This window comes from Gorilla gorilla, chromosome 17, assembly GCF_029281585.2.
Source record: "Gorilla gorilla gorilla isolate KB3781 chromosome 17, NHGRI_mGorGor1-v2.1_pri, whole genome shotgun sequence".
NCBI classification, from domain to species: Eukaryota; Metazoa; Chordata; class Mammalia; order Primates; family Hominidae; genus Gorilla; species Gorilla gorilla.
This window is the reverse complement of record NC_073241.2, coordinates 50762909-50790510: the sequence shown is the minus strand read 5'-3', so window position 1 is coordinate 50790510 and position 27602 is coordinate 50762909. Positions and strand designations below refer to the sequence as shown.

Sequence of the window (27602 nt, the reverse complement as noted above, 5' to 3'; positions counted from 1 at the left end):
GCAGGTTGACGAGATTAGAGAGATGGTTGACAATGATTTAGGTTTTCAGCAGGCTCCACTAATGTGCTATTCCAGAACTAAAACACTTCTCTTCATTTCCAATGACAAAAAAGTAGTTGGCTGCCTAATTGCGGAACATATCCAATGGGTAAGTGATAAAAGAGTGTTCTTAAGTAATTTGGTGTTTAATGAGTTTACAACGTAATCCCAAATAACATAAATCCTGATAAATTTGTCTCCATTTCATGTAAGGAACAGTTTTAATGCAAGAATTCCCATGTGTGAGTCTTCACCATAGTGGAATAATGGTTATGCATGGGAATTAGTTTCTCAAGTCAGTAAGATACAAATTCTATAGAATCAGAATACCATCAGGCTGGGCACAGTGGCTCACGCCTATAATCCCAGCACTTTGGGAGGCCGAGGTGGGTGGATCATGAAGTCAGAAGTTTGAGACCAGCCTTGCCAACATGGTGAAAACCTGGTCTCTACTGAAAATACAAAAATTAGCTGAATGTGGTGGCTCACGCCTGTAAACCCAGCACTTTGGGAGGCCGAAGTGGGAGGATCACAAGGTCAGGAGTTCGAGACCATCCTGGCTAATATGGTGAAACCCTGTCTCTACTGAAAATACAAAAAATGAGCCAGGCATGGCGGCACGTGCCTGTAGTCCCAGCTATTGGGGAGGCTGAGGCAAGAGAATCGCTTGAACCCGGGAGGCAGAGGTTGCAGTGAGCCAAGATTGCGCCACTGCACTCCAGCCTGGGCGACACATCAAGACTCAGTCTCAAAAAAAAAAGAAAAAAAAAATAGCCAGGCGTGGTGGTGTGCACCTGTAATCCCAGCTACTCAGGAGGCTAAGGCAGGAGAATCGCTTGAACCCGGGAGGCAGAGGTTGTAGTGAGCCAAGGTCACGCCATTGCACTCCAGCCTGGGTGACAGAGTGAGACTCCGTCTCAAAAAAAAAAAAAAAAAAAAGAATACTATCAAAGTTTATTTTGGAAGTTTCCATGTTGGATACCAATGTAATGTCTTTCTCAATTAGTCCCTCTAGCACTGGAGTAAGTCAAGGCTAGGCGAACTAGAGTGGGCAAAATCCAGCTTGTTTTTGTAAATAAAATTTTATTGTCGCCCACCAACACCCATTTGGCTCACATATTTATGGCTACTTTTGTACCACAAAGGCAGAGTTGAATAGTTGCAACAGAGACCAGGTGGACTGCAGTGCCTAAAATATTTGTTATCTGTACCTTTATAAAAGGCCCACACCACCAGGCATAGTGGCTCAGACCTGTAATCCCAGCAATTTGAGAGGCTGAGGTGGGCAGATCAGAAGGTCAGGAGTTTGAGACCAGCCTGGCCAACATGGTGAAACCGCCTCTCTACTAAAAATACAAAAATTAGCCAGATGTGGTGTGTGCCGTAATCCCAGTTACTCATGAGGCTGAGGCAGGAGAATCGTTTGAACCGGGGAGGCAGAGGTTGTGGTGAGCTAATATGCCACTGAACCCAGCCTGGACAACAGAGCAAGACTCCATCTCAAAAAAAAAAAAAAAAAAAAAGGCCCACACCTGGAATAGATCACCACTTCCTTTGTTGAACTCTGAATGAGTAGTTATCTTGTGTTTAGGAGCCAATTTGTACAAAAAACAAACAATGGAATCAGTATGTTTACATTATGAGTGTTACTAGAAACTGCCGAGACCATTCTAAGAGAACAGAAGCTTCTGGACTCCCTAATAATGCTCACTTTGAGGCAGACCTGAATTCTGTCTTTTTCCAGCTAAGTTCTTGCTCATGAACTCAGTGTACATTGTGTGTGACTACTGTTCAGATGGTGTCTTTTAGCATATTAACTCATTTATGCCAAAGGTTGCAACAATTTTTTGATTTTTTTGCGTGAGTGAAAAATAAGACCTTGGCGATGACCTTGAGCAGTAGGATATAAATAACTCCCACATGCTTAGTGTTCCATAATGGAACACTAGGCATAAGTGGGTTAATAGCTGCTTGCACAGATGTATGCTTGATCATAAAATTTTCTAAAAAAGTGAAAAGTCAAAGCAAGTTTGCAGGAGTTTCTCTATATATGTTAAGCTACATGTTTAAAAAATTCAGCTGGGTGTGGTGGCACCTGTAGTCCCAGCTACTTGGGAGGCTTAGATTGGAGGACTGCTTGAACCCAGGAGTTTGAGGTTGTAGGGTGCTATGTTTGTGTCTGTGAATAGCCACTGCACTCCAGCATGGGCAGCATAGCCAGACTCTTGTCTCTTAAGAAAAAATAATAAATGAGTAAATAAATATTCAGCCTGAAATTATTATATAGTGCTTATGAACCTTGCTATAATAACAAAATTGATTTAAATAAGTAACTGATAGGGTAGTTTGGGGAAATTAATTTGATATAAATTGACTAATTCATAGAAGTTTGCCATACTGAAATTGAATTAATTTTACATAGTGCGAACTATTGTTTTTTTAAGGTTCTATTCCACCTAGATCCATAAATGACTTATAGCGGTGTTTAGACTAGAAGGATAACTATGTAATGTTTGTTAGGGTTGTTTTTGCTGACTCTTAACTGTGTTGTCTGTTTACTTTTAAGTTTTATATCTTGTCCCATCAGAAGGCTAGTCATGGCTGGGCACGGTGGCTCATGCCTGTAATCCAGGAGTTCAAGACCAGCCTGGCCAACATGGTGAAACCCCATCTCTACTAAAAATACAAAACTTAGCCGGGCATGGCGGTGCATGCCTGTAATCTCAGCTACTTGGGAGGCTGAGGCATGAGAATCTCTTGAACCCAGGAGGCAGAGGTTGCAGTGAGCCGAGATTGCACCACTGTACTCCAGCCTGGGCGACAGAAGAAGCTCTGTCTCAAAGAAAAAACAAAAAAAACAACCAATTGTGTTATTTTTTGGCAGCTAGACTGGCAGAGATATTTTTTATTTTTTATTTTTTTCCCATAAAGACAGCCACCATAAAAGAGATATATGTTTTTTAAGGTATTTTTTTTTTAAAAAAGAGATTGCAGTATGATGAAATGGCTTTTTAAATTATTGATTTCTCTGCTATACCTAGTCTCAGTTCTTGTACAACTGTGAAATCTAGAACTGTGACAGCAATCACAGAAACAGTTACTGCTGTGTTCTTAACATGTACTTTTGCTGGTTCTTGGAGTGCGGGAGGTAGAGAGAACTAATGTTCAGTTCCTACTGGGGGGGCTCCTCATGATGGCAAGGTACTTTGTATATATTACTTGGTTTAATCTCTCAAAATGAGAGATGATGGATATCGCCAGTGAGGAACCCAAAGGTTAGAGAAATTGTAACTTACTTTCATGGTCATACAGCTAGTAAGTGCACTGGAACAGAATGCAGATCCAGGTTGTCTGTTTCCTGAAAATGAGAGTGAAAGCATAAGTGGCCCCATAGTTTGTTAAGCCAGTCAAATGTCATAACCGCCTCAACCAGATCAGTATTAGTTGCTAATTAATAATCTCACTTAAATTTTTTCCCCATTTTTGACACCTGTAGGGCTATAGAGTTATAGAAGAGAAACTTCCAGTTATCAGGTCAGAAGAAGAAAAAGTCAGATTTGAAAGGCAAAAAGCCTGGTGCTGCTCAACATTACCAGAGCCTGCAATCTGCGGGATCAGTCGAATATGGGTATTCAGCATGATGCGTCGGAAGAAAATTGCTTCTCGCATGATTGAATGCCTAAGGTAACTTGAATGTAATCCTTCAAATCATTTTTAGTAGTTTAGGACTTAGGCAGAGCTTTAGTGTAAAGATTGGCATTTAATTAACATGTGTATAATCTTTATTTGTATTAATTATAAATTTTGCATGAGGTTATCAGTGTATTGGATCTGTAAGTACTTTTTATGAGAATTTAATGTGAGGAGGAAGAAAGCACTATAGGCTAAACACTATTAATATTAAGCTGTTTTGACTTACTTATTTGTAACTATGATGTTAGGCCAAAATAACCTGCCTATTTCAAGTTGTGCTTCATTTTGAAGAATTTTAAATATAACCAAAGAAATGTGGAAAGTTCCTTGGGAGTTCAGCTTTTAGAGAAATTTATCTTAATTCAAGAATATTGTTTGTAAACTATCAAAATCTCTTATTAGTTTTTCTTTTATCACTTGACTGTCAGAGATATCAAAGGGAGACTCAGAAAAATTATTTTGTTTTTTGCCCTATAAAGTACCTCTGATAAAGATTAATGAAGGAGGTTAAAATTAATTATTCAAAAGAGGTTTTTAGGTCAGCCAATTTTTTTTTTTTTTTTTTTTTTTTTTTTGAGATGGAGTCTCATTCTGTTGTTCCGGGCTGGAGTGCAGTGGCGTGATCTCTGCTCACTGCAACCTCCGCCTCCCAGGTTCAAATGATTCTCCTACCTCAGCCTCCCAAGTAGTTGGGATTACAGGCACCCACCACCTCTCGAACTCCACCACCTCTCGAACTCCTGGTCTCAAGTGATTCACTCGCCTCTGCCTCCCAAAGTGCTGGGATTACAGGCGTGAGCCACTGCATCTGGCCAGTTTTTCTATTTTTTGTAGAGATGGGATTTTGCTATGTTCCCCAGGCTGGTCTCGAACTCCTGGGCTCAAGCACTTCACCACCCTGGCCTCCCAAAGTGCTGGGATTACAGGTGTGAGCCATTGCATCTGGCCCTAGGTCTTTAATGTCTTACTGCAATGTTTAATAGTTTTCAGTGTACAAGTCTTAATGCTTCTTTTGTTACATTTATTCCCAAGTATTTTTTTTCTTTTTTGGAGACAGCATCTCACTTTGTCACCCAGGCTGGAGTGCAGTGGTGCAAACACAGCTCACTTCATCCTCAACCTCCTGGGCTCAGGAAATCCTCCTGCCTCAGCCTCCTGAGTAGCTGAGACCACAGCCATGTGCCTGGCAAAAATTTCATTTGTTTTGGTACAGTCGGAGTCTTGCTATGTCGCCTGGGCTGGCCTTGAACTCTTGGGCTTAAGCAATCCTCTCACCTTGGCCTCCCAAAATGCTGGGATTACAGGTGTGAGCCACTGTGCCTGGCAAGTATTTAATTTTTTTGATGTTATTATAAATGGATTCTTTCCCCCTAAATTTCAGTTTTAGGTTGTTCATTACAAGTGTATAGAAACAGTTTACTTTTGAATATCAATCTTGAATATGCAGCCTTGCCAGACTCGTTTATTAGATTTTTTGTTTGTTTTTGTGAATTTTTTAGGATTTTCTATAAACAAGGCCTTTTCATCTGCAAAAGAGATAGTTTTATTTCTTTCTTTCCAATCTGGATGATTTTTATTTCTTTTCCTCATGACGAGAACCTCCAATACAATATTGAATAGAAGAGGTGAGAGTAGTCTTCTCTTATTCCTGATCTTTGAGGAACAGTTTTCAGTCATTCACCTGATATTAACTCTGATATTCCTTGATGTCTTTGATCAGGTTGAGGAAATATTTCTACTCTTAGTTGAATATTTTTATCATGAAAAGATGTTGGGTAAATGTTTTTACATTGTTGCTTTTATTAAAATTTAACCTCAGGTTATTGATATTATAGATGAATAATTTTCAAAAATTTTGAGCACATACAGCAGTATCTAAAAAGCTTTTTTAGTCAAATTGTATTTGACAGGTTATTCCACTTTTAATGATTAGAATTTTTTTTTTAACATTTCACACTTAACCCTTCCCCCCCTCCCCCTTTTTTTTTTAATAGGAGTAACTTTATATATGGCTCATATTTGAGCAAAGAAGAAATTGCTTTCTCAGATCCCACTCCTGATGGAAAGCTGTTTGCAACACAGTACTGTGGCACTGGTCAGTTTCTGGTATATAATTTTATTAATGGACAGAATAGCACATAAAACAAATTCTTGCCTACACCACTAGAAGACATCTATTGAAGAGAATGGATTGGTTGCTGACTTTAACCAGGAACTAGGGCCATTTTTATTACAATGAACTCAGGACTGGCAACAACCATATGGTTGTTCCATTTTCATAAAATTGGAAACAATGCAGTAATAGCTTATTGTTTTGTTTTTTAAAGAAGATATTTTATTATCTTTTACAGAAATTTATGATTGATGTATTTTATCTATAGTTATTTAGACATGTTTACATGCAGCAGATAATTGTTCATAGTGGACTGAAAACTAATGCAAGGACTATGGTCTCAGTGATAAGTATATTTTGAAGTTCTTAATATGGAAATATACCAGTGTAGCTTGGTACTGTATTTTTTTATATTGATCTGCTGATACCAGTGATAGGCTTAAAGATTGTATTTTCACAGAGTGGAAACCAGTTTTTTTTAGTTGTTGTTCAAGGAGGGTGCAATATTAAGTGTTTTGGAATTTGAAGCTAATTTTTAAAAGGCCTGAACTATACTTTGAAGAAACCCCTATAGAAAAGGAAAGCTCCAGCTAAATAGGAAGAATTAGAATATTGAGCTTTTTTTTCCTGATTTTTCTCTTTCCTATCTTTGATGGAAGGAGGAAGTAGAAAGTGGTAAAGAATTGAGGCTTTCCTTCTTGGAGAGCTGTAAATGACAAGCATTAGGAAAGGTACCCTCCTAGATTCATTATTCTTTCATTCTGGTTTCACTTTTAAAATAAATGGCAACTTGGCACACCTAGGCTGTTAACAAAGAGGTTTATAAAAACGTATAGAATACTTGGAAGCAAAGTATGGATGACTCGGTATCTGCTTTGTTATTCCTCAGAAATACTGCACTGAGTATATGCCCTCATTACTGGACTTCATTTTGATACTTGTCTATCCTTCATAGTGCCCTCTACTTTTAAAGGGTTTATATGTTGAAAAACTGCTGTGGCCTTTTATGACCTGTATATAATGTAGAATAAAAATAATAAAATACTTGATAGCTTTTTCTAAGTGACCAATGTACTAACTGAGAATAATGGTGTGTTGTCATTTGTGCTTTTTCAGGGTGTTTTTTTGGTTTGATATCTTGAAATATGATTAAAACATTGGCTTCCTAAAGGCAGTTTCCACCAGTTTGCCAAAGGATCATTGTGTCAGCAGCAAATCAGCTGAACTTTATTTCCAAAGGCAAAATCCTTTCTGATTATTTTAGTAACATGGTACTTTTATGATGTTGCAAATAAATGAAGGGCCCACAGCCCAAGAATGAATTACCACTATGGTTCAACTTAGGTTATTTTTGTGAGCTGAAGTGATCATATCTCAGTTGAAAACTGGCTAAAATTTAGGGCCTTAAATTAACAGGTATACATTTTATTTCCCTATAAATTTTTGCTTTTACAATTTCTAGGCCGGGCGCGGTGGCTCACGCCTATAATCCCAGGACTTTGGAAGGCTGAGGCGGGTGGATCACGAGGTCAGGAGTTCGAGACCAGCCTGACCAACATGATGAAATCCCGTCTCTACTAAAAATACAAAAATTAGCTGGTTTTGGTGGCATGCACCTGTAATCCCAGCTACTCAGGAGGCTAAGGCAGGACAATAGCTGGAACCTGGGAGGTGGAGATTGCAGTGAGCGAGATTGCACCATTGTACTCCAGCCTGAGCAAAAAGAGCAAAAAACTCCACCTCAAAAAAAAAAAAAAATTTTCTAGAGTGGTATAAGACTCTACATTTTGTATGGGTAGAATGATAGGGCACGGTAAATATTTCCCCGTGATTCATCATGCTGGTCTAGCTTTTTTTTTTTTTTTTTTTTTTTTTTTTTTTTTTTTTTTTTTTGGAGACAGAGGCTCTGTCACCCAGGCTGGAGTGCAATGGCATGACCTCAGCTCACTGCAACCTCCACCTCCTGGGCTCAAGCGATTCTCCTGCCTCAGCCTCCAGAGTAGCTGGGATTACAGGCACCTGCCACCATGGCCGGCTAATTTGTTTTTGTATTTTTTAGTAGAAACAGGGTTTCACCACATTGGCCAGGCTGGTCTTGAACTCCTGACCTCACGTGATCCACCTGCCTCGGCCTCGCAAAGTGCTGAGATTATAGGTGTGAGCCACTGCACCTGGCCCTAGCTTTTGATACTATCATTTCCCTTTGGGCTTGAGACTCTTCTAGTCAATCCTGGTCTCATTGTTTGCCTGACAGGTACCGTGGTTTAAAAAAAAAAAAAAAAAGAATGAAATTTTGGGATATAGTGTAGATTCTCTAGTAACTGTTAATTCCATAATACAGGTCCAATTTCCATAAACAATAGTATACTACTTTGACTACTTTTGACTTGGTTTCAAGGTGACCTGGAGGTGGAAGAGGGTATATTGGGTGGTTGGTTTAAATGTTACTATTACTGAGAAACCAGTTTATTTTCATGTTTATACTGAAGATATAGCCTCCCAAATTTTACAATTTAGGTATTTCTCTAAGAATAGTATTATTAGTTAATACCTAACATTTGAGTGTTTGCTATGTGTCAGACCCTGTGTGTTTAGTCCTGCCTTATTTTATGTAATCATTACAACAGCCCTATGAGGTAGCATTTATAATTGAGGAATCTGGAACTTAGATGATAATTAAGAGCAGTTTGTGTGAAAAATGTTGAAACACTGAACTAAAGCTGTGATGTGGAGATGAAGACGAGACAGATACACATTGAAAAGATAAAACTGAAGAATTGACACAGTTGAATTGATAGGAATTTATAAACAACCAGAAAAAGATCATGGCAAAGAGGTTAAGGTAAGTGGGAATTTTGATTTGGGTAATTGAATTAGATTGACAGATGGGAATACAGGGGAATTAGGTTGGGAGGATTGGATGGGGATGCCCTCAGTTTTGGTCAAGATTTTAAGGTGGTTGTAGAAAGAGTCTCTTAAGTGGAGAAACCTTTTAGTATACAATTGGATATGTGAATCTAGAGTTTGAGAAGGGTTCTAACTGAGAAACAAATTTATGAGTTCACTTATTTATTTGAAGGTTCACAAGGTCACCCTGGGGTTTGTAAAATGAGAAGGTAGAAGAGAGTTGTGAGGTACACCATCATTTAAGAGTCTCAAAGAAGACTGCCTAAGAAGGCATGAGCAGCAAGGTAGGAGAGCCAGAAGAGAGTGGTAGAAACCAAGGGAAAAATGTCAAGAATCAAAGAATGGTCAACCCTGTCATACCACAATTGAAGACTGAAGAGAGCCCAAGTGATGTTAGGAAAAGAGCAGTCTCAGTGGAGTGGTGGAGGCAGCAGGGACACAGTGAGTATACACTAATGGCCACAGACTGCAGAAGAGGGTGAGTCTGTAATTGCTGACTATATAAAGGTGCTTATAAATTTTTTGTTAGCAGCCCTCATGTAGTTGTTGGTTGTTTATAAAAATGTCTAGCATAGAGACATTGTAAGAGCCACAAATATAGTCAGGAACTACAAGATTTTATGGGCGATGCCTTTATCTGCATGGACACACAGATAAAAAGCAGTATTTTACTACTTCATAATAGGCAAGAGTGAACTTGGTTTATCTACTGAAAGCCTGACTGTTGTAAGGACTGTAAGGACAGTCAGTGAGTACAACAAACCTGCAGTGTTATTTTAATTGTTCTTGTTTACTTTGCACGGCTGCCCAGCTATAGAGTCTTATCCTTCTGGATGGGAACACAGCTATATTCCTGCCCATCCACATCGCAGCTAGGGTTGAGATTGCTGAGCTGATTTCTAGGGTAGTGACTCTAAACATACATTTTCTTTCTCATGGCTCCTGAGTCTTTTGGCAGAAAAAGGGATGAGTTCTGTCTTTTAGCAACCCCCCACCCCCACCCTTCTGATAAAAATAAAATACATTGGACTAGTAAAAATAAAATATTTGGAATGAAGTGGTCAGAAAAGAACTTACTGGTGTTGCCTTTTTTTTTTTTTTTAACTTAATACCATCTATTGTCATAGTCACTGAAGTAGATGCTTTAACTCAACACTTGATAGTTGAGAGCACAGTGAATTTATTTATGTGAATGACTTTTTCTTTGGCCTTAGCGGCAATTCCTAAAGTCATCTTTAGCAGTATTTTTACTGTTGTTTTGTTTTCAGTGAAGCCAAGGTTTCAGTGTTAGAGTGGTATTCTCCTAGACTCAGAGGAAGCTTTAAGGGCCAGTTTCCAGTTTCTGTGTCTAAAGAGAAGCTTGATAAATGTTCGTTCTCTGGATGTTGTTTCAGGCCTAAGTAGTTTAGTGTGATGTTGCAGCAGTCAGTTTCACAGTTAATAGTCTTTTCAAGGCAGCTGCTTTGGAATGTATAGTGGAACACCAGTAGTGTTTACTTTCCTCTGAAAGTCTGTCATTACACTTAACAAATATTTATTGCCCTTCCTGAGGGTCCTTTGGCCTAGAAGATTGTTTTCATGGAATCTATGTCAAATTCTTTTAATTTACTACACTTTATTAATAGATTGAAAGCCATTTTTCTGGGACAACAAAGTTATTCTCAAAAGTTGGTAAAATTTTTTAAGAAGATATAATTCATACTACAATAACACCATCTTCATACTACATAGTTCTAGCAACTTTGAGACACTCTCAAAAAGTTTGAGAAGTTTTAACTGGAGATTAACAATAACACCTTGTATTAGTTTTAGCAACCCAAAGTTCTGTTTCCAAAAGGACATCAAAGTGAGTGTAGTTGCAATCTGTCAAATAAAAGATTGGTATCTACTATGTATGTTTTCAACACCTCTTTAATCTTGGTTGTCCAACGTATAATGTGACTTCCAGCCTTTTTAGGACATTGCCAGAGTCAGGGAGCTTGTTTTCTTAACAAACATGCCAGAAAACTATAAAGAAAAAATAACTTTTTGGAGGGGGTGGGAGATAACTTTAATACATTAAGCAAATTAAATCAAAGGACAAAAATATAACAGTAGACACGAGAATTTTGAATCATTAACAAAATGTGAGGTAGACTAGTGAAATTCACCAAATTTTGGTTGTTAACATTTTACAGTAATAAAGTAACACAGGTGCCTCATTTTCTAAAAATCACAAAAAGCAATTGCATAAATTACAGCCAAAAAAAATTGACTACAACAATTGTCTTCTAGTTTTTAGTTTACATTCAGTATTAACCTGTGTGAACTGTCATACATGCTGAGGTTCAGCAGGTCTACAGGTGAGTTACTGTGTGGGCCTAGCGAATCCATTCATCCCACATCAGTGTCCTAAGGGATTGCAAAGCTTAAAGCTGAACACACTAGGATATATATATATATATGCACAAATCATGGTGTCCTGTGCTTGTGCAATTTTATCCTTAAAGAAGGACCTAACATACTCAAGAATTATACTGATGCTAAGATGATTTTAAAAGATCCAAACATTAGTAAGATAGGCTTTGAAAAGAATAGGCAGGTCAATTTCTCCATTATAGGGGTGATGGTCTTTTGGCTTTATTCTGGCATATCTCTTCCACAGAGTAAAATAGTATTTAAGAGCTCATAATAATAATTTGAATTTTCAGAGTGCAGCCGTAACTAATGGAGTACCTGCATCTGATGTAACTACTTAAAAAAAAGTTCTTTAAACTATGAAGTCATAAAGCCAGAAGAAACCCTGAGAGGCCATCCACCCCAGGTACAATTGTTTTAGAATTCTTTCAAGTATTTTATTCGCCCTATGTAAATGTTATTGGAATATTGCACAGACAGTGGGTTTCTTGGTATTATTTGCATTAGGCCCTTTCAACAAAACAGGAACAAGTGAAATACATTCATATTTAAACCGAACTGCTTCAAAACATATCTCTTTACCAAAAATTCTGCTGTACTAAAATTGAGTATTTTTTAAAGCATATATAAGGCAGGTCCTCTTTGAAGGACAATTAAAAATGGGGTTAAAAGGAATTGTTCACTTCAAAATACAGTTAAAGCATTATAAGTAGCTATATTAAAACCAAGAGATCTGCAAACCATTTTTAGTCTAATACATTCCATTTTTTCACTAGCTTTGTAAACTCCTTGTTGTCATAAGATAATAAAGCTGGTCAATTAACACTATTTGTTCTAAGTAAATGCAGGCTTAGTAGGCCCCTCAGTAGTTTCAGGTCACAAACAAGATCAATTCAAGTAAAAATGGCCATTTTAAGTGGGGATAAAGTAGTAAATATGGGCTAATGAGAAAACTCTCAAGAGATTGTTCAATGATGAGAACTGGAGTGATTTAAGAGTAAACTTCTAAGACTTAGTTTTGTCTAGAACACTTTCTAAAAATAATGTTTTTGATTAAAATATTTGTGAAATCTGTAGAAACATATGCCTCCCATTGCCGATACTGGACAAACACCCCCTGCTGATTTTAATGAATCAAAAAGACTCTTAATGGAGTCTTCCTTACTCCTCACAAGAGTCACTGGTAAGATTAAGTAAAAAAACATTTCTCTTTCTATGGCTCAATTTCCCAATTCGGCAATTTCTGTGGCGTTGTCAGTGTAAGGTGGTAATATTTAGTGCATCTTTTAAAGGAAGCTTTGCTTGAGTCCCTGAAAGGAAACAAACTAGTTTCACTCTGCAACAGAACCTCAGCCTGACATTTAGGTTTGCTGGTGCCAACTGCTTAATTCCAACCAAACGGTGGGTGCAGGTTACCTGCTGAAAGCTTCTTAACTCAACTGACTAAATCAAGTTCTTGCAAAAGATTAATCACTGTTCCATAGTCTCATAGATAAGATATTCTTAAAGACTGGAAACACATTTAAAGAGTGGGTAAAGCAAAGGAATTAGGCTAGGAGAAGATGCATAAATGCACACAATGCCTGCTCTGCATTTACTGATTTGTTTGTTCAGTTTAAATAGTAAACTTTTAACTCCTGTGGAAATTTTGCCAAAAGTTTCAATACATAGATTATAAATCTTAAACTAACACTGCACAGAGAAAGACAAAGCTACTTCTTTTTTTAAATACAAATATCGTCTACATTCTATCATTTCAAACCCCTGAGTAATACTGTACCAAAGTACAGATCTGAAGAGAAACTGAGGGTTCAGGCCTCAAACGTTAATCTTCAATTAATTCCACACCAATGGCATGAGTCTCATGTAATACATAACACATTCAGGCTAGTTAATCCTGACAGTCAGTTTCCCCCTAACATAGGAATAGAAAAAAATAATGCAAACTCCATATTCACTCTCCAAAGTATATCCTCCTCAGGATCCCATGGGCAGACCGTATCTTAAGTAATTGCATAACTGCCTAGGATAGAGTTTACCTGAATTTAAGGGTCCTGTAATTGGAACTGAAGGAAAGTGATGTCCCCAAAGACCTGGATCAGATTTGGGGAGTTCTTTGGAGAATTTAGACAAATATGTTGCACTTTGCTCCACAGTGATTGTACTTTAAAGGAAAAAAAAAAAAATCCCAAATTGTTTCTGTCCCATCCCACCTAGGCATCTTTTTGCTGTTTTTGGTCTCTTCAAAAGCTCATACATGACGTCCAGTAAGAAAGTAGAGAGGCTTGTCATCACTGCTGTTAGCAGTTTGAAACTCGTCCCGGAGGCGGAACTGCCACTCATCTTCTAGCTCTAAGCGGACAATTGTTTGGCGCAAGGAACTTCTGTCTTGGCAGATGACACACAGCGTAGCACCTTCAGTAAAAAAGACAGAAATATGTCCTAGGCTCAGGGATTGAATTTATAAAGAACTTTATCTCTGATTATATTTCCTAAGCTAACACATCTGAGAACCAACAGATGGATAAGCAATCTATCAGAATTGTTTAATTTTATTAAGTAGTTTTGCAAATTCAGTAATTTTTTTTTTTTTTTTTTTGAGACGGAGTCTTGCTCTGTCTCCAGGATGGAGTGCAGTGGTGCGATCTCGGTTCACTGCAACCTCTGCCTCCTGGGTTCAAGCAGTTCCCCTGCGTTAGCCTCCCAAGTAGCTGAGACTACAGGCGTCTGCCACCAGGCCCAGCTAATTTTTTTTTTGTATTTTAGTAGAGATGGGGTTTCATCATGGTGGCCAGGATGGTCTCGATCTCCTGACCTTGTGATCCACCTGCCTCGGCCTTCCAAAGTGCTGGGATTACAGGTGTGAGCCACTGTGCCCAGCCCAAATTCAGTAATTTTTAAGAGTATAAAGTAAGTAATCTTCCAACCACATTCCCTCTTCCCTGTGATAACTAATGTTATGTTTCTCATGTGTTCCTCCTAGATTAGGGTTTCTGAACCTCAGCACTATTGGACTTGGATAATTCTTTGTTGTGGGGGCTATTCTGTGTCTTCCTTTTTTTTTTTTTTGGAGACAGAGTCTTGCTCTGTTGCCCAGGCTGGAGTGCAGTAGCGCAATCTTGGCTCACTGCAACCTCCGCCTCCTGGGTTCGAGCAATTCTCCTGTCTCAGCCTCCCAAGTAGCTGGGACTACAGGTGCACGCCACCACTCCCAGCTAATTTTTTGTATTTTAGTAGAGACGGAGTTTCACAGTGTTGCCCAGGCTGGTCTCAAACTCCTGAGCTCAGCCAATCCACCCACCTTGGCCTCCCAAAGTGCTGGGATTACAGGCGTGAGCCATCACACCTAGCCTTGTTCTGTGTCTTGTAGGATGTTTGGAATCTAAACATCCTGCAGTCTTGGCTTCTGCCCACTATATGCCAGCAAGCAGCAGCCTCCAGTGTGACAATTAGAAGTGTCTCTGTCTCCTGGGAGGCAAAATCTACCACTCCCCCATCCCCAATAAGTCTCTAAATAAATAAATAAATAAATAAATAAGTGAATGAATGAATGCACAGTCCCCGCACAACCCCTCTCCCTGTTCTCATGCTGCACAGTGTTCTGAACCTCACTTTCTTCACTGATCTCAAAGGTCATTTTATAAGGATTACCTGTGATGTCTAATCTTAGTTTGTTCTTAGGCCAGTCTCTCTTTTTTTTTTTTTTTTTTTTGAGATGGAGTTTCACTGTTGTTGCCCAGGCTGGAGTGCAATGGCGCGATCTTGGCTCACTGCAACCTCTGCCTTCTGGGTTTAAGCGATTCTCCCGCCTCAGCCTCCCGAGTAGCTGGGATTACAGGCGCCACCACGCCCGGCTGATTTTGTATTTATTTATTTATTTACTTTTTTTTTTTGAGACAGAGTCTTGCTCTGTTGCCCAGGCTGGAGTGCAGTGGCGTGATCTCGGCTCACTACAAGCTCCGCCTCCCGGGTTCATGCCATTCTCCTGCCTCAGCCTCCCCAGTAGCTGGGACTACAGGCGCACACCACCATGCCTGGCTAATTTTTGTTGTATTTTTTAGTAGAGACGGTTTCACCATGCTAGCCAGGATGGTCTCGATCTCCTGACCTCGTGATCTGCCCGCCTTGGCCTCCCAAAGTGTTGGGATTACAGGCGTGAGCCACTGCGCCTGGCCTCAAGTGCTTTTTAAAAATATCTTTATCTTCTGTATTTTGCTCAGTGGGAACCAATAGCAATTACAAGCAAGATACTAAATTTGACTTACCTTTTAGAAATTTAAATTTCTTAAGAAGATCAGCACCTACAAAAGAGTCACAGAGGTACAAAAGGAGTCCACTGAAAAACACCCCTTCACAGTTGACATTGCTGGAGTGGGGTCTGGAGCTGATATAGCATATGGCCACCTGAAATCATCAAGCAGAAATAGCATGGGCATTTTAAGAGCAAGCAAAATATCTGCAGTTCAGCAGAATGACTCAAGTACCTTCCTTTTTCTCTATTTCAGGATAAGGTAAAGGAGATGAGTTTTTTCCAATGTTAACTTAAATGGCTTGGTTAGTTAAGCTTTGCAGCCTCTTTTATGTAGCGTGCCAAGTGTTAACCTGTTTAAAGCTTCTCTTATTTGTTTCTCATAATAAAGGACTATTAGGAGACAAATTAGTAGTAAGAAACAAGCCCTTCCATTTAAGAGTCTTTATCAAATTTAAAAAACTACCTTCCACAAAAAAGCAAGTGGAGAAATGCCACCTCTAAAGGCTTCAGGTGGTACACATTTATTTGTTCAGTAATCACTGAGCTCCTCTTACGTATGTCTAAAACAATGCCTAAGACATTGTATGTCTTTGAAGAACTCACACTTTTATGAAGAAAAACCCACATAATTACAGTATAATCTGATGAATGTTAAGAGAAGTGGGAACAAGCAACTGCTGCCCAAAGTCACCGAGGTAGGCTTCTTAGAGGAGCTGACAGCTGAGTTGTATATTCTCTGGCTCATTTGTGGAGATAAAATAGGCATGGGGAGGGCAAACTGCCATTGCATGTTGTGTGAACCTTTGCATAAGTGAGTATGCAAAAGGGTAGAAATACAAGTTTTGATCTGTATTACTATCTTTAATAAAAGTTCTGGCAAAGGACCAGACTGGCATCTTGATTTATATTTCATGTCACAGGCTCCTTTTTTGCAAACAGCTAAAATGAGAAAGAAATGGATGGATGTAGGTAAGCACAGTATCCTCCACACCCTTTTTACCTCTGGTCCAATGTTAAGGTAGCAGTCAATGGCCAGCACAGGACTCCTGAAGTTATGGATGGCTTTGGGGAAGAGTTTATATGAGGCGTGCTGAAGGAATTTCTCCAGGAGAAACTGTGCAGGGGCTGCCAGTAGCGTGTGTTCACTGTCAGGAGCACAGATGTATTGAAGGGGCAAGATGGGTGCTAAGCTCTCTGACACCTGAAATCAGAGGCGAGATGATCATGGGAAACTTGTCTGTCACTGGCTTAAACAGGTGAGGAAACACTGAATTGTATCCTAACAGTCCCCAAATAATAGCAGTAGCACAGTGAGGGGTGCTAGGTTCAAATGTATGTTAGTAAAGGGTCCTGAAAATTTTTTTCTCTTGGGAATAGTACAATAGGATTTAATGTAAGTTACACACAGCGAGGGCAGAAGAAAGCAGGCTTCTCTGAAAGTTACCACATTTAACAGGTACACTGTGAGATCCAATCGGAAGCCTTTTACAGTGTGTGTGGGTTAAATCCTATCTCATCCTAACTCTACCCCACAACCCCACCAAAAAAATGGCAAAGAGGTTTCTAAGCTCCACTGGTAGCCCCCATGCTGTGAATTACTACATTCAGTAGATTTCTTAGAAAAGGGTAGTAGTACAGGTTTTGATCTTTATTACTATCTTTTAAGAAACTTCTAGCAAAGGATCAGACTGGCATCTTGATTTATATTTCTCTCATGTATTACATAAAGAATGTAAAAATGTGGTGGTGCATGGTGGCTGAGGCAGGAGAATCGCTTGAACCCGGGAGGCAGAGGTTGCAGTGAACTGGGATCATGCCACTGCAGTCCAGCCTGGGCAACAGAGCGAGACTCTGTCTCAGAAAAAAAGAAGGTAAAAATGTAAAGTTTGCCATCTTGAAACTAAAGCTTTGAAGGATGTGTTAAGGCTTAAATCCAAAGAAACTTAGATTTAAGGCTGACATCTAAAGTAATTTTGTTGGATTGTCAAAACAAATGTTTTGGCTCTAGATGAGTCTCAGTAACAGAAATGAGATTGAAAATTTGACATTAAGAACTCCCTAATGGCCGGATGCGGTGGCTCGTGCCTGTAATCCCAGCACTTTGGGAGACCAAGGTGGGCAGATCACTTGAGGTCAGGAGTTCAAGACCAGCCTGGCCAACATGGTGAAACCCCATCTCTACTAAAAATATAAAAATTAGCCAAGCGTGGTGGCACGGACCTCTAATCCCAGCTACTTGGGAGGCTGAGGTACAAGAATCGCTTGAACCCAGGAGGCAGAGGTTGCAGTGAGCCGTGATCACGCCACTGCTCTCCATCCAGCCTAGGGGACAGACTGTCTCAAAAAAAAAAAAAAAAAAAAAAAAGCTCCTTGTGTGATTTCACTTTTCTAATAAAATAGAAAGTGCTTAATGCCAACATCTAATAACAAAGATAGTCATTATCATTGTGCTTATTTTCAGCACTTGAATCAAGCTTGCGGTACTCACCATGATCTTTGGTTTAATGATAAAGTCCCTTTGCCCTCCAACCTGAACATGTTTCTTCATGAGACTGAAGTTATTAAAGCGGCAGATGAGCAGGCCACTACTGTTTGTTCTCAGATTAAAGTCAACATCTTCACAGAAATACCTAAATTGTAACCACAACAATAGTTTTCTTCCGCTGGCATATCTCAACCATGATAACTATACACAGAGAAATAAATGTGTGGCAAGATATTAGGAGCCTAAAATAATCAACCATGCTTTTGTGGAGCTGGCCCTCGTAACACTGACCTGGAAAAACTCTGATTTGGGCATTACAGCCTTTCAAGGAAGGGGAAAGTGAGATGATCTTTGTCCCAGCTATGTCACAGGTTTTAGGTATCCCTATGCAAAAACAGGACTATATTCCTATTTGATACACGCCGGCAAAACAGGAATGCAGAGGTGCTCCCAGTTTTAAATTTCTGGCTACAAGCAGGATGAAGCCTCTGTCAAATTTAAAACAGAAGTGAAAGCAGCAGCTATTCTATAACCGTAAGTTTGACATAAGGACTTTATGGTTCCTGCCTTCTTGCTTGGCCCTCTCAGGTTTTGTAGGAACCTGGACATAATTTATTTGGGAGGCAAGGCCATGGCTACCCTGCTCATCCCCATCTGCTGCCTTTTCCCTACAGTAGGATTTCCCTGAATCCTACTAACATTCAGGAAAAGTGATTTCCTTCTGAGTCTGGAGGGTGAAGGAGGGCTTAGTCTAACATTCAGGAAAAGTGATTTCCTTCTGAGTCTGGAGGGTGAAGTAGGCTTAGTCTTAGATGTTTATGGGTCCACACACTGACTTGAGTCAGTAGTTTTTGTGTCTTGAGTTCTTGTTGAATAATGAGATGGCTAAAGTGTTTTCTCTAAGCATTTCACGTTGTAACCCCTGTTAAGGTCTAGGTCAGTTTGGTGATAAAGGGGCACACTTTGGGGCTTGTGATCCCCCTTTCTCCTTGCCCACATAAAGAGTCAGCTTCTCAACTGAAGACATACGAATAAAAGCATTACAGAGGCTAGAGCTGGGCAGAAGCAATCAGTAGATGCCAGGATTACCTGCATCCATGAGGCCTGACTTACCTGTTGAAGTCATACTGCACATTCTGAGTCAAGTCTGTGTTGAGGAGAATGAAATCATGCACGTGACACCTAGAGAATGGGGCCTTTAGGCTCTGAGAAGTCAGCTTGCTGCTCCATTTCTGTATACCCAAGATTGCATAGTGGACAATTTTTGGTGTGGCTTCAATGTGCTGCAAGACAGTCTTCAAGGACACATTCTCACTGGAAACTCCTGCTTCCATGGGCTGGCTATGAAATATAGTTTATATAAGATGTTGATAAATATTATGGAAGAGAGGATCATTTGTGAAGTGTCTACACACTACTATATACCGGTAATACTCAAGGATAAAATTAACTGATTTACTTCGTATTAGCAAATGGAGAAGAATGTCAAGCCCAGTTTTCACACTGCCTGTCACTATTATAAAGAAACTGCCTTTTGGGGTGGGGCTTATAACTTTCGGGCAAAGAAAGAAAGCCGGCCCGTGTCAGAGAACAATGAATAAAGAGTTGCCAAAGAAGAGGTAGCCGGAGGTTGGAAGCATAGAGGTATCCTTCCCAGTTCTGGTAATTGTGTATAATAAGGAATATTTGAAAATTTCACTGGCTTCAAATCCAAAATAGGAACAAGGACACAAAATGACAATGTTTGAGCTGGGAGGGGGCTTAAAGGTCAGCTGGCACAGTGTTGCAATGGGAGTGCTATTGAATTTTGGGGGTTTATTGTGTTGGACTTCTTAAAATGTTTGGCATTCTCTGGTCCTTACAGATGCCCCGACCAGCACCCCCTAGCAATGTGAGGGGGCACTACCCCAGGAAGAGAACCACTGATTTTGGCCCAGGCGTAATTTTACAGGTGATGGACTTGAGATATGGAGAGGTGAGATGACTTTCCTTTTTCATACAGACAGTTAAGAAGCATGACTGCATGTGGTGGCTCACACTTGTAATCCCAACACTTTGGGAGGCCAAGGCAGGAGGACTGCTTGAGCCCAGGAGTTCAACACCAGACTGGGCAACATCTCTACAAAAAATTATAAACAAAAAACAGAGTTGGGGCTAAAACCAGGTCTCCTGATTTGAGATGGCAGCAGTCTTTCTCCATAAATCGTAGTGTCTCAACAGACTTTATTTTTGTTTTTTTGAGACAGAGTCTCGCTCTGTCACCCAGGTTGGAGTGCAGTGGCACAATCTCAGCTCACTGCAACATCTGCCTCTTGGGTTCAAGTGATTCTCTTGCCTCAGCCTCCCAAGTAGCTGGGACTACAGGCATGCGCCACCACGCTCAGCTAATTTTTGTATTTTTAGCAGACGGGGTTTCGCCATGTTGGCCAGGCTGGTCTAGAACTCCTGGCCTTAAATGATCAGCCCGCCTTGGCCTCTCAAAGTGCTGGAATTACAGGCATGAGCCACTGTGCCTGGCTGCAATAGACTTTAATAGCTAACCAATGCTGTGATCCCAGAATGGTCCAGGAATTTAATGGGCTACTGAATGTCTAAATAAAAGATTCCTAAGTCACCACAAAATGTTCTAGTGAGGGTGGTCTCATGGTTGACTGTTTTGCTCTGGAAAGCTGTCTCTCTCTTTCTTACTTCCGTATGTAACTGTAGTCAAGAAATGTATTGTCCTGTCTATAGCATTGTGTCATACGCCCCCAGCTTGGAAGTCTACCTGGATGGCTCCTGAACACTGTGAATGTTCCATAGGACACATGAGTCATCCATCATGACGATGAAAGGCCAGACACACTGGCGTTTAATGCCTAGCTCCTCCAGGCGGTTTCTCTCCAATTCTAGGTTGTGATATGATAGCTCCTTGATGAGGAACCTGGCAGCACCTGGAAGGCAACATAACCACATCTGCATATCCACACATCCTTCACTCAGGCTTGGCTGAAGCCCCACAGGCAGCTATATTCTCTCCACAGAATGCCTGTTCACATGGGAACCAATGCAGGTGGGAGCCAACCAAATGTTCAGAGCAGTGGCTCTCAAACCAGTGTTACTGGGAATCACTTTTAAATGTAGATTCTTAGAGTCCATTACTAGAGCTGCATTTGAGTAGGTATGGTGAAGGGCCAGAAACCAGAGATATCTTTGAGGATGCAAATGGTATGAACCACACTTTGAAAGTATTGCAAGAATCCAGTTTCCCTCATAGGACAAAGGAATCCACATCTAGGAAATGCTGTTACTGTTTACTTCCTTGAAGCATGACAAGAGGCTCTCTCAGACTTGGAAGCAGCCACTCACATGTCCTGTACTAGGGAGTTAACTGGGCTGCAGTGAGTGGATATGCCAATTTCACTGATATGTCCCCTGCTTTAGATACTTCAAGGAAACTGACAGCAGCTTCTCTGAAGAAGACAACTCTGGAAACTGGCACCCTTTCCCTAGATCTGCCTTTTGCAAGAGGCAATATGGTATAGAGATTAAGAGAAGAGACAGGAGCCAAACTGTCTGATTTTGAATCCTAATTCCACCACTTTCTAGCCATGTGACCCTGAACAAATTAAACCCATTGTGCCTTGGCTTCCCCACCTCTAAGAAGGCAATAATAATGCTGATCTCATAGGGTTGCTGTATGATGCTCAGGATAGCACCTAGTACCCTCTAAGTACTCAGTGAATGTTAGTGATTATCAAGATGATAGTCAGGAATCAGCCAAATTTTATGAGTGGGCCATCCTAAAATGAAACAAAACGTAGGTGATAAATGAAAGAAAAGCTATTAAATCTATGGAAGAACCAGAAGCAGTGTGAACAGATCAAAGGTAAAACTGGGATTTAGGAAAATCTACCTTCCAAGAACGTGTGTGTAATAGTTTGCATTCTCAACATAATAAAGGCCAGAAAAGCCCACAGCTAACATCATCATAGTCAATGGTGAAAGACTGAAAGCTTTTCCAAAACTGAGATCAGGAACAAGACAAGGATGCCACTTTTACCATTTCTATTTAACATAATACTGGAAGTCACGGCCAGAGAAGTTAAGAAATAAATAAATAAATAAATAAAAGGCAACCAAAGAGGAAGGAAGTAAAATTATCTCTGTTCTCAGGCAACATATACATAGAAAACTAAAAATTCCACCAAAAATCGCCTTTAGAATGAATATGTGAATCCAGCAAAGATGCAGATGCAAAATCAACATCATAATCAGTTGCATTTCTATACCTCAACTGTGAACAATCTAAAGGAAATCCGCAAGAGTTCCATTTACAATAGCATCAAAAGAAAGACTTAGGAATCAACTAAGGAGGCAAAAGACTTGTACAGTGAAAAGTACAAAGCATTGATGAAGGAAATTAAGGAAGACACCAATAAATGGAAAGACATCCTGTGTTTATGGATTGGAAGACTTGATATTAGATATCAGTGCTACCCAAAGTGATCCATAGCCTTAATGCAGTCCCGATCAAAATCCCAGAGACTTTGCAGAAATACAAAAATCTATCCTGCGATTCATCCAGTATCTCAGGGGACCCCAAATAGCCAAAACAATCTTGAAAGAGAGGCAAAGTTAGAGATCTCACACTTCCTGATTTCAGAACTTACTACAAAGCTATGGTAATGAAAACAGTGTGGTAGTTTTGATCTGGGCCTATAGAAAGCCCAGAAATAAACCCTCTCATATACGGTCAAATGATTTTTGACAAGGGTGCCAAAGCCATTCAGTGGGTAACAGATGGTCTTGTCAACAAACACAGTTGGGGGCTGGGCACGATGTCTCACACCTGTAATCTCAGCATTTTTGGGAGACTGAGGTAGGAGGATCACTTGAGGCCAGCAGTTTGAGAGCAGCCTGAGCAACATAGACCCATGTCTCTACAAAAAATTTAAAAATTAGCTAGGCATGGTGGCATACGCCTATAGTCCTAGCCACTCAGGAGGCTGAGGTGGGAGGATTGCTTGAGCTCAGAACTTGGAGGCTACAGTGAGCTATGGTCGTACCACTGCACACTCTAGCCTGGGTGACAGAGCAAGACCCTGTCTTAAAAAAAAAAAAAAAACGGTGCTGGGAAAACCTGATAGTCACATGCAAAAGAATGAAGTTGGACCCTTACCTTAGACCCTACACAAAAATTAACTCAAAATGGATCAAAGACCTAGACATAAAAGCTAAAACTATAAATCATTTAGGAGAAAACATAGGGGAAGGCCTTGTGACATTGAATTTGGCAGTGATCTCTTACATATGATATCAAAAACAAAAGCTAAGAAAAAATAGACAAACTGGACTTCATCAAATAATAGAGTAAAAGGCAATCCATGGAATGGGGGAAAATTTTTTTTTTTTTTTTTTTTTTTTTTTTTTGAGACGGAGTTTCACTCTTGTTGCCCAGGCTGGACTGCAGCGGTACGATCTCAGCTTACCGCAACCTCCACCTCCCCGGTTCAAGTGATTCTCCTGCCTCAGCCTCTTGAGTAGCTGGAATTACAGGCAAGTGCCACCATGCCAGGCTAATTTTGTATTTTTAGTAGAGATGGGGTTGGTCAGGCTGGTCTTGAACTTCCTATTTCAGGTGATCTGCCCGCCTCGGCCTCCCAAAGTGCTGGGATTACAGGTGTGAGCCACTGCACCCGGCCGGGAGAAAATCTTTACAAAGAGTGTATCTGATAAGGCGTTAATACCCAGAATATATTTTTTAAAAACTGCTACAACTCAACAACAACAAAATAATTCAGTTGATTTTTCAACAAAGGACTTTGGAGACAAGTCTTCAAAGAAGATATACAGATGGCTAACAAGCACACAAAAAGATGTTCAATATTACTAATCATTAGGGGAATGCAAAACAAAATCACAATGCAAAACACCTCAAAAAAAAAAAAGTGTTGGTGAGGATGTGAAGAAATTAGAATCCCTGTGCACTGTTGGTGGGAAGGTAAAATGGTGCAAGCCACTGTGGAAAACAGTATGGTGATTCTTCAGAAAGTTAAAAATAGAATTACCACATGATCTAGCAATCTCACTTCTAGATACATACCCAGAAGAGTTGAAAGAAGGGTCTCAGATATTTGTATACCTGTGTTCATAAAAGCATGATGCACAACAGCCATAAGGTGGGAGCAGCCCAAGTGTCCACTGACAGAAGAATGGATAAACAAAATGTCGTAGATACATAAAATGAAATATTATTCAGCCTTTAAGAAGGAAAGGAATTCTAACACATGCTACAACATGGATGAACCTTGAGGACATGCTAAGTGAGATAAGCCAGTCAGTCACTAAAGGACAAATACTGTATCATTCCACTGATATGAAGCACTTAGAGAAAGTAGAATGGTGGCTGCCAGACGCTGAGGGGAGGGAGGGAATGGGGAGTTGTTTAATGGGTATAGAGTTTCTGTTTCACAAGGTGAAAAGAGTTCTGGAAATCAGTCTTAAAACAATGTGAATGTACTTAACACTTCTGAACTTTAACACTTTAGAAGTATTAAAGCAGTACTTTTTTTTTTTTTTGGAGACAGTTTCACTGTTGTCACGCAGGCTAGTGTGCAATGGCGTGATCTTGGCTCACTGCTGGCACCAGCTCCCGGGTTCAAGTGATTCTCCTGCCTCAGACTCCTGAGTAGCTGGGATTACAGGCGCACACCACCACACCCAGCTAATTTTTTTTTTTTGTATTTTTAGTAGAGATGGGGTTTCACCATGTTGGCCAGGCTGGTCTCAAAACTCCTGACCTCAGATGATCCACCCACCTCGGCCTCCCAAAGTGCTGGGATTACAGGTGTAAGCTACCGCACCCGGCCAAGGCAGTAAATTTTATGTTATGTGATTTTTACCAAAAATAAAAATAATAGTTTGTATATTTCATTTGCATATGTGTGTTGGCTTCTTTCTCCCCAAATTATTGCAAAAATGGCAAAACTAGTACTAAATAGTTTGGTCAGATCTAGGATGAGAAAACTTTCTCCTAAGGATCAGGCAGGCACAGAAGAAGGTCATATTCATATAGAAAAAGGCTTCAGTTAGTATGAGTATAGGTGGTTTTGGGGAGGCTGAAGGAACAGAAATATTCAGAAGCCTTAATTCACTTGATATAAAGTGATAAACAATTATATTCAAAACAAAACCATTTTTGAAAATATTTTAAGCCCATATTAAGGCTGTTTGAAGTTGAAGGACATGAAAAGGCATTGAAAGGAACAAGAAATGGAGAGACCTAAGAAGGAAGGGAGAGGCAGAGGCTAGGTTGGGAGACAGTGGAGAAAGAGGAGACCCTGGAGAGAAGAAACACATGGGTTCAAGAAAACTACTCAGGTCTTATCTGCCCTCCAGTCCAGCTCTAGGCTGGGTGTTATTACTTCCCTTTAAAATGGGAACAAGCAGCTCCTGACTTGGCACTGAGGCACCGACAGAAGCAGATGGGCCAAACTGTTTAGAACTGCAGCGCAAGAAGTGTCCAGAAGAGCGCAGCTCTAAAACACTGGATTCAGTTAGAGATGTCCTGCCTGAGAAAGGAAAATGAAGGCATTCTGACATCTCCAGTCTCCACAGCTCTGTCATACATACAACAAGACTGGCCCCCTTTGAGAAATCAGCGCGTTGCTCTTAAACCCCAGGAGGAAAGCAGGACTTCTTTCAGGCACATTCCTGTCTCATAGGCAGTAACGATGCTTCCAGCTCCCTGGTTGTACAGCAGCCCCCTATAACTTGCTACGTGCCTTAAAGATGAGATGACCTAGGGGCCCCTCCTGATCTGGGTGAACCACTAACGCTGCCTCTCCCTTAGACCATCTTTTTTCTCATGGTTACATTTCTTCCCCAGAGTGCTCAGCTCAGGAACATTTGCAGCCTACATGGGGAAGAATCCCAAACCTTCCCAGGGTGCTCAGTACACCAGTGACTTCTTCCTTAATTACCAGTCCTCAGAGTTAATTCTGCAAAAGTGCAGATAAAGGGAAAAAGAAAACTCAAATTCAAGGAAGAGTCAAAAAGCTTTTTTTTTTTTTTTTCCCGAAGAGTGGTGAGGAGGGCAGGACAATTTCTAGAGGCAGGGGAATCTGAAAGTTTCATGCCAGGGGAATGGAGCTCAGTTTATCTTCGAAGCCCTTCTCCCCATCCCAGGGGGGCCCCTTACCCACGCCTGCATTATTGAACATGCCGGGAAGCACCAGCATGATGTGGTTGGGCCAGTACTTGCGGTACAGAGGCATCTCATACTCTTTGACCACCAGGAGGTGAAGGTGGCTGATGCCCTCCATGGCGTGGAAAAGGTTTAGGAGTCCGTGCTCATGTCGACCACTGGAAGGAGTGAAAATAGGGCTCTTGACTGCATTCAAATTCTGCTGAAAGGGAAAAAAACAGACCATAAAGGGAAATTAAAGCCTCTAGATTGAGGACGCTTAAAGAACTAGGTCTGGTGCCTGGCAGTCCAGATGCTCTCACCCACCTTGTCTGAAACCAGGGGCAGCCGCATGCTCTCCAGGTGCTTGCCCTGCTTGCTGAAGACAAAATGACTCTCTTTGGATTTGGGAATGATGAAATAGAGCTGAACCTCTTCTCCCAGCATAGAAGAAGAGAATGTGAAGGCATGAAGGGTGGAGTCAGACATCTACATTTGCAAAGAAGAAAGGGAGGGAACGTAAGTAAGCCCACAGTTTCCAAACTTCCAGGCCACTCCTTCAGGTTGTTATTAAGAGATGGAAACTAACATGAACTGGTAAGTGCCACCAGAGCAGGCTGTGAGCAGCCACATCTAAAAGGTTGATAAGGCAAACACTTCATTTAGGAGCTGCCACTGACATGACAGCCCGCCGTCTTGCACCTGCGTAGCCTCAGTGGGAGAAGTACTTGTTGCCTGGCAGTGCATTCTGTATGCTCTCAGAGCCACAGCTGCTTCATCCTGTGCAGAGGTCAGATATATCTGTGGGATGTCCTGCTCTGTATGCATTCCCAAAGGTCCCCTGTTAATCGGAGGGAAACACTTCTGCTCTATGCGGGTCAGATCAAATGAATATCAGCTTTCTAAATATCAGGTTTGACATTAAAATGCCTCTCCAGCCCCATCTTTCCGGGCTACAGTGGATGCTGAAGAGGTTCAATCATTTAGCCCAGAACTCTGGTTTCAGAAAAGAGACCATTTGACTCACTGCAGCCAAATATAAATCTAACCTACATTTAAAGTGCTGCAGAGTTCACGTTTTTTCAGTAACCTATCTCAGTGAATAATTATATAATAGGTCTTTTCACGCTTTTAATGTGGATAAGATTTGGCTTAATAAAAGGATACCATCAATTTTCATCAGCAACTAGAATCGAAGTAGGTTTCCCAGTGGTTTTAACCAAAATACTATATTTCATAGAAAAATAACATTACACTTCTTCCCTTAATTCTAGTTTATTCTGCCTCAGAAATGTGGGAATATACTACTTAGTATTGTAGTCACACAGAAACTTTATGAATAGAGGATTTCTAATAAAGAGATTTTCTAAAAACCTATAATCTGTAGACCAGGGGACTTGGGTGTTCTATATTCTATAAAGCTTTTATGAGCTTATTTCAAAGCAGCCCACCAAAAGTTTTCAGTAACACCAAGAAAACAAATGGGATATAAAAGGTAACTCGTATTAGAAGGGCAGAATGATTCGATCAGTTTTTTAAAGTCTGTCCT

At 40.4% G+C, this 27602-nt stretch overlaps 2 protein-coding genes across 12 annotated transcripts in view; one reads left to right on the top strand and one right to left on the bottom strand.

Annotated features, from left to right (window-relative positions):
- Positions 1–6933, top strand: part of ESCO1 (establishment of sister chromatid cohesion N-acetyltransferase 1) — a 69369-nt gene extending 62436 nt beyond the window's left edge. For 4 of the 5 annotated variants that reach the window (XM_004059229.5, XM_055368624.2, XM_055368625.2 and 1 more), the window contains exons 10-12: positions 5–148; positions 3536–3723; positions 5727–6933. In XM_004059229.5, coding sequence (XP_004059277.1) covers positions 5–148; positions 3536–3723; positions 5727–5874 — 480 coding nt within the window. In that variant the 3' untranslated portion in view covers positions 5875–6933. Of the gene's footprint in view, positions 1–4; positions 149–3535; positions 3724–5726 lie in introns of those variants that run through there. The other variant, XR_008673628.1, reaches the window with a different exon arrangement.
- The window catches only part of GREB1L (GREB1 like retinoic acid receptor coactivator), a 365194-nt gene that overhangs the window by 73625 nt on the left and 263967 nt on the right, over positions 1–27602 (bottom strand). For 2 of the 7 annotated variants that reach the window (XR_010131273.1, XR_008673625.2), the window contains exons 27-35: positions 26381–26542; positions 26069–26276; positions 20654–20819; positions 19000–19227; positions 17890–18031; positions 16402–16602; positions 15415–15553; positions 13363–13564; positions 3336–3397 (exon numbers count right to left, since the gene is read on the bottom strand). Coding sequence is in view for 4 of the 7 variants with exons in the window: in XM_055368619.2 (XP_055224594.1) it covers positions 13401–13564; positions 15415–15553; positions 16402–16602; positions 17890–18031; positions 19000–19227; positions 20654–20819; positions 26069–26276; positions 26381–26542 (1410 nt within the window). In the remaining 3 variants the exon portion in view is untranslated. Of the gene's footprint in view, positions 1–3335; positions 3398–10645; positions 13565–15414; positions 15554–16401; positions 16603–17889; positions 18032–18999; positions 19228–20653; positions 20820–26068; positions 26277–26380; positions 26543–27602 lie in introns of those variants that run through there. The other 5 variants (XM_055368620.2, XM_055368623.2, XM_055368619.2 and 2 more) reach the window with 3 other exon arrangements.